At 43.5% G+C, this 7,438-nt stretch overlaps 1 protein-coding gene across 1 annotated transcript; it reads right to left on the minus strand.

Moving 5' to 3' along the window:
- Positions 1–1,067: 1,067 nt before the first annotated feature.
- Positions 1,068–4,874, minus strand: LOC123091396 (multiple organellar RNA editing factor 1, mitochondrial). The gene is made up of 5 exons (XM_044512895.1): positions 4,418–4,874; positions 2,958–3,055; positions 2,801–2,866; positions 1,954–2,714; positions 1,068–1,391 (listed from the first exon to the last, which is right to left on the minus strand). The coding sequence occupies exons 1-5, from the start codon at positions 4,780–4,782 to the stop codon at positions 1,380–1,382; spliced, it is 1,302 nt and encodes a 433-aa protein (XP_044368830.1). The 5' UTR covers positions 4,783–4,874; the 3' UTR covers positions 1,068–1,379.
- Between the last annotated feature and the right edge of the window lie 2,564 nt (positions 4,875–7,438).

Below are 7,438 nucleotides of genomic sequence, written 5' to 3' on the forward strand. Positions count from 1 at the left end.
TCAGGAAGTTTCCGTGCACACGCCCCTAGGGACCAACATCCTTGAGCCGCAATCGTTGTTGTCGAACCCTTTAATCCATCGTAAATAATCCATCAGAAGTGCCTGACAACAGATCTCATCGACGCATACTCATCGTCGCGTACATACGACGAGAAACCCTAATCTCGCTACCACAAGGAGACGACAGGAATCTACATCGGAGCTCCGTCGAGCCTGTCCTTCCGGACAGACTCGAGGAGGATCAGATTTAGAAGACCAACTCGAAGATGAAGCATCGTCATCAGTTCAAATGTCACCCCTGCGAGGATTAAAAAACCCTGACCTAATCTGATACCTGAAGCCGTGTAACCGGGATTTCCCTTCCGCCACCTGTCACCGAGGTGGCAGACAGAGGGGAGGCGAATGAACGAGCTGGCCGACGGAACCTGGAGGGTATGAGGTCTTCACCCTAGTTGCCCGTTGAGGGGAAGGAGTTTCGATGGTTAAGTTCCTCCTGGGAGAACTAGCCCACCATGTTAAAGTTGTTTGCATTTTCCAAGATTTATTGTAGGCTCTTAGGCAATGTTCATTAGATGGAAAATGGCGTTCTCATCGACTATAAGGTATTTGTGGTGACTTCATCAATCTCAATCTTTATCCGCTCGGTATCTTGGATGTGCTCATATGGATAGGTCAGTCTTTTCGGTGTGCTCATATGGATAGGAAGTGCATGGGTGCGTCCATAGGTATGCTGGTAAAGAAACTGCACTTTTCATTATGTCCTGTATCACAAATACTATTCCATTGAAAAGTAGATTTTATTCTGTAGATCTTGAAAGTTGACCCCCAAAAATCTTTTTAGATCTCATCCGAAGGGATTGAGATGCCCAATGCTAAGATCGACCAAACCATCTAAACGGCACCTCTCAGAACAGGAAAAGTCTAGCGAATGTCAATGAGCATCCAAGAGTAACAATCACAGCTAGTATATGCTTGACACTGCATGGTACCTACGATCGTTTCCCAACACAGGTATGATAAAGGAATATTGCAATTTTAGGCATCAACTTGTATGTATAGTGCAAATGTAAGGGCCATCAGAAGCAACAATTCTACTGCTTGTAGCGTAAGTTGGAAGAATACATCACAAATTCTATGACAAATAAAACACGAAACATTCATCAAAAGCACGGACCACTCCAGACTCCACAAGCCTTTCCAAACGTCAAATCTATGGCTACAAGAGATAGTAACGCACATCAATAATAAGTCTGATGCGAATGCAGGCAACAAGACACAATAAAGTAGTTCAGCTGTTTATTTTACAGGTGGAAATTTCTACATTTCAAGTAGAGGAACTAATGCCTTGTTCTTAAGTGAAGCTACTTCTCATCAGGTCCTTACTGCCTACCCTGCACGACACCAAAATGAAGAATCATCAGTGATAAGAAAAGATTAACGGTATAAGCAAAACTGCAGACACAATTTATCATAGGCATATTCCTCAGGGTTGATGTATGCGCCAGGATTTCCTAATACAAAATTTAATAGTACCCCGTATATGCTTGCATTTACATTTAAGGACCTAGCAGGTTCGTTGCTCTAGTGTTTTACCAAACAGATGGGCATGAGAATTTAAGGCCAAAAATTTAGTCCACTTCCGAGACATGTTGAAACTACAAATCTAACGGTGAACATACAAACTTCAAACCATCAGTAGGCAAGAGCTACAGGCATGATAAAGTTATATTCATAGGTGCTTCAATGTACAGCTTTATGGACAAATTGTGCAAATTTAAGCTTTATGGACAGAAGAAATCAATATTGGTCATCTTCAATCAAATACTCCCTCCATAAAGAAATATAAGAGCGTTTGGATTGTTACTTCAGTGATCTAAACGCTCTTATATTTCTTTACAGAGGGAGTACTTGTCTATAGTGCCAGTAAAAGTCATATGACAAAGGCTTTCATACCTGCCAGTTCCCTTGTTGTCCTTCACCTGGGCTAGGATACTGACCAGAAACCCCTTGCAAGTTATCTCCTCCATATGCAGGCGCTGCACCCTGTCTGTTGTCTCCACCATAACCAGGAGCCCCTTGGTTACCTCCAGGATATCTCGACCCAGACGGTTGCCCATAAGCTGGAGGTTCAGATGGCTTCCCATAGGATCCAGGAGCAGGCGGTTGACCGTAATTTCCAGGTGCAGGCGGTTGACCATAATTTCCAGGTGCAGGCGGTTGACCATAATTTCCAGGTGCAGGTGGTTGACCATAATTTCCAGGTGCAGGCGGTTGACCATAATTTCCAGGTGCTGAAGGGCCACCAGGCCTGAGATCTCCTTCCTGTCCTTGCGAGAAACTCCTGCGCTCTTGTGGATCTTGGAAACCTTGACCGGCTTCATTTACACGCCCTTGGTACCCACCAGGCGCATTGTAACCTGGACGGTCGGCGGAATCATTCCTCCCATAACCTCTACCATCTTGTCCAGCTTGTGTGTAATTCTGCTGTGGAGCGTAGCCTCTTACGTCTTGCTGTGGGCGGGACCCTTGGAAGTTTCCTTGTGGTGACCTGTTCTGGTAATTTCCGTGAGGTGGACTGTTCTGGTAATTACCTTGCGGTGGAGGACTGTTTTCGTAATTTCCACGATAGTTGCGGTTTCTATCATTCCTTGACAGTTTGCTATACTGAACAGGTGGTGGTCTTGGAGTTATGACACCATTCTCGTATTTGTCTCCTGTTGAAACCAATTCACACATACAGATAAGATCAGGGGCATATGAACTTACTAAACAGTACTTGATGAACAAGAATACAACAAACCTCCATACTCCTTTGTCTCTGGGTATAAATATGAATCAGGCAAGATAAAAACAACTCCAGGCAATCCTGATCAAAATGTAAAAAAAGAAGGTATTTAAATTTATAGAATAACAAACATTCCAAACAGAATATAAGTCTAGATATCACATCATCTCACCGCGAAACTTTTCTGACATTTCCTCAGTCATTACAGCTTGAAAACCAACATATGTTGTTGTACTAAGAGCATACATCCTCTTCTTAGCCTCCTCATAACTACAAGAAGCTAAGAGCTCAGCTAAATGTTGCAAATTATATTACATTGCTTACACATCAGTCAGAAGAAACATTAGCATCATAAATAAGGGCATGCCTTCACTAGATAATTTCAGAGACATCAATTTGATAAGCAACAGCTTTACAAATTCTAGGCAAGAGCAAGAGCAACGACTTAACCTTTTAAGAGCGGAAACAGAACCATCAAATATAGGGAACCATTCGCTAGCAGTATTCATTGGTGTAGAAACAGACCATTCGCTAACAGTGACCATCAAATTCAATGAATAAGAACATACTGCAGTAACTATGACAGATAAGGGATCCTTGAACTGAAAAGTACATTCAAAATACTAGATGTAGATCTCATAATGACTTAAGTTATATATTACCATAACGTTATGAAAAATTACCATTGCCATTCTCCAAAATCAAATTATTCTATATTTCCCTTTATAACCAGTTAATTACTATTCTAATTTCATACAGAAGAAAGCAACAAAGCTGACAGCGCAAACGAATATTAGTTTTCAGGTCAATCTCGAGGTGCTACTTCTGATATTTCTGCCTAGTGGCCCACGTCTAGTTTAGTGGAGAGCCCTAACTAAAAAAGGCAGGATTAAATGTATGGTTGGATTATGGAAAATGCATGTCTTTACAGTCAGGAAATAATAAATAGCAGTGGATTTAAAATATCTTGAATACTTCAAATCACCACACATACAAAAATGCTCCAGACAGAATAATGTTACTTGACATAAGTGTGTCAAACTACTCCCTCCGTTCCATAATTCTTGTTTACTGAAGTCAAAAAATGTTGATGGCGCACACAAAAATTGCATCACTCACGACTAAACCACTGGAGCTATCGAGCATAGAAAATTTTCAAACGTTTTAGTCGCCATAAGTAGAACAAGGCACATTATCGCAAGAATCAAACTTTGTTGACATAATTCAGATCCATAGCCACCAAAATAAACATGACAGCCACCCTCAAAGCTATCACCCACTCACTTGAAAAAGCAACAAGCAGCTCAATGATTGCAGCAATTGCAACTACAGATTAGTATTGTAAACCTTTGTTAATAAAAAATTAATATGGAACGACAATCAAACTAACAGCACACCATATATCAGAACCAAATGAATACCACACATCCGCAGCGTTCAATCACGAGAAATCAAAGCGATCAGACTCACCCTTCTGAGATTGATTCGACACGAGACAAGTCCGATTCCTAACCGATTCACACATTTCTGATGAGAAACGAAATAAGACTAATTCGACACGAGGAAAAGTCCAATTCCTGATCGATTCACAGATTTCTGACGAGAAACGAAATAAGGGGGACTTCGTTATACCTTCCGACGACCTTGGCGAGGGTCTGCAGGTAGGTCTCGATCATCTCCTCGCGGGAGGGCTTGGGGTCGGGGAACTCCATGGTGATGAGCCAGTGGTTGTAGTCGCACCCCTCGAAGAGGATCTCGTCGGGGTCGATTTTGGCGTCGTCCGCCCCACCGCCGTAGTTACCCCGTGCCGCTGTCGCCGCCGTCGACCGGAAGCCGGCGGCGCCCCCGGGGAGGAACGGGCGCGGCAGCGGCGCGACGAAAGGGGCGAGGAGGGGGGCCCGATGGGGGGGTGCCGCGGCGGAGGCAGTCGGACGGAGGAGGGATGCGGAGGTGGAGGCGGCGGCGAGGGCCCGACGGAGGCGGAGCGCGAGGGCCATGGCGGGCTAGGGTTTTCGTGGGGGCCGCCGCGGATGGAGGCTTCTGGGGTTTAAGGGGGTTGTGTGAGATGGGAGCGGTATACGGAAATGAGCAGCAGGGGGACGCGGCATACGGGTGAACACGATCAACAAGGCCGCGTAGAGGGGCCTAGACGAATAAGAGAGAGCATCAGCAAAGTTGGGCCCAAAAAAATGTCTAACCAGTTTCGTTAAACGCTAAATTTTGTAATGACCCGGAAAAAAAAAGCTCAACTTCCCCTCTCACCATGGGAAAGATGGCTTTCTGTAGAAATGCCATATCAGCACGCCGCCAGCGGAGTCTGCCGCCACACACGACGACCATCGTCGTCACATCACCCACCCACCCGCTTGCCGTCGTCGCCCATTGTTCGTCGTCGTCGCGCCACTGCTAAAAAAACACTTTCAAAGGAAGTATTTAGGGGACTTGCTAAAGCACCTCACGGAAACCTCCCATGAATTATATGGACACCCCGTAAAAGTAATTTTCGGAAAAGTTTCTTTTGAACTTGTTGAAGAGTCTCTAAGTGCTTACTCCCTCCCGGTTTACTAAACCCCTCATGTTTGGGATCAAATTCTGATTATCCATACAACAAACAGAATATAAAGTGCATGCTACAAAAAGATACTACTGGATTTGCATTTGAAACTGGTTCCTTGCAATATTTTTTTTGTGATACATATTTCTTAGTCTATTAATTAAATTTATAGTCAAAGTTGTTGGGATACGTTGCATAGAAAACAAAAAATATTCCTACTCACACGGAAGATATATCCATGGAGGTGCATAGCAACGAAGTGTAGTCGAACTTCTTCGCGCTCCAACCAATCAAGTATCGAACGTACGGCACTTCCGCGTTCTGCACACGTTCAACTCGGTGACCCCCCCCCCCCCGCTTTGGCCCATTAGGCCCATACACTTACCGCGGGTGTCCGGAACCCCTTCCGGTGACCCGGTGATTACCCAATGCATTCTGAAACTATTTCGGTGTCTGAATATCATCATCCTATATATCAATATTTACATCTCGGCCATTTCGAGACTCCTCGTCATGTTCGTGATTTCATCCGGGACTCCGAACAACATTCGGTCACCAAATCATATAACTCATATAACACTATATCGTCAATGAACGTTAAGCGTGCGGACCCTACGGGTTCGAGAATTATGTAGACATGACCGAGACACCTCTCCGGTCAATTACTAATAGCGGAACTTAGATGCCCATATTGGCTCCTACATATTATACGAAGATCTTTATCGGTCGAACCGTTATGACAACATACGTAATTCCCTTTGTCCATCGGTATGTTACTTGCCCGAGATTCGATCGTCGGTATCTTCATACCTAGTTCAATCTCGTTACTGGCAAGTCTCTTTACTCGTTCCATAATATATCACCTCGCGACTAACTCCTTAGTCATTTGCTTGCAAGCTTATGATGTGTATTATCAAGAGGGCCCAGAGATACCTTTCTGATACTCGGAGTGACAAATCTTAATCTCGATCTATGCCAACTCAATAAACACCTTCGGAGATACCTGTAGAGCATCTTTATGATCATCCAGTTACGTTGTGACGTTTGATTGCACACAAGGTATTCCTCCGGTATCCGAGAGTTGCATAACCTCGTAGTTGAAGGAATGTGTATTTGACATTAAGAAAGTAATAGCAATAAACTGAACGATCAATATGCTAAGCTAACGGATGGGTCTTGTCCATCACATCATTCTCCTAATGATGTGATTCCGTTATCAAATGACAACTCATGTCTATGGTTAGGAAACCTTAACCATCTTTGATCAATGAGCTAGTCTAGTAGAGGCTCACTAGGGACACGATATTTGTCTATGTATCCACACATGTATTTAAGTTTCCGGTCAATACAATTCTAGCATGAATAATAAACCATTATCGTGATTTATGAAATATAATAATAACCATTTTATTATTGCCTCTAGGGCATATTTCCATCAGTCTCCCACTTGCACTAGAGTCAATAATCTAGTTCACATCGCCATGTGATTAACACCCATAGTTCACATTGCCATGTGACCAACACCCAAAGAGTTTACTAGAGTCAATAATCTAGTTCACATCGCCACGTAATTAACACCCAAAGAGTACTAAGGTGTGATCATGTTTTGCTTGTGAGAAAAGTTTAGTCAACGGGCCTGTCACATTCAGATTTGTATGTATTTTGCAAATTTCTATGCCTACAAAGCTCTGATGAACCACAAGTGTAGGGGATCTATCGTAGTCTTTTCGATAAGTAAGAGTGTCGAACTCAACGAGGAGCAGAAGGAAATGACAAGCAGTTTTCAGTAAGGTATTCTCTGCAAGTACTGAAATTATCGGTAACAGATAGTTTTGTGATAAGGTAATTCGTAACGGGTAACAAGTAACAAAAGTAAACAAGGTGCAGCAAGGTGGCCCTATCCTTTTTGTAGCAAAGGACAAGCCTGGACAAACTCTTATATAGAGAAAAGCGCTCCCGAGGACACGTGGGAATTATCGTCAAGCAAGTTTTCATCACGCTCATATGATTCGCGTTCGATACTTTGATAATTTGGTATGTGGGTGGACCGGTGCTTGGGTACTGCCCTTTCTTGGACAAGCATCCCACTTATGATTAAC

Source organism: Triticum aestivum, chromosome 4B, assembly GCF_018294505.1.
Source record: "Triticum aestivum cultivar Chinese Spring chromosome 4B, IWGSC CS RefSeq v2.1, whole genome shotgun sequence".
NCBI classification, from domain to species: Eukaryota; Viridiplantae; Streptophyta; class Magnoliopsida; order Poales; family Poaceae; genus Triticum; species Triticum aestivum.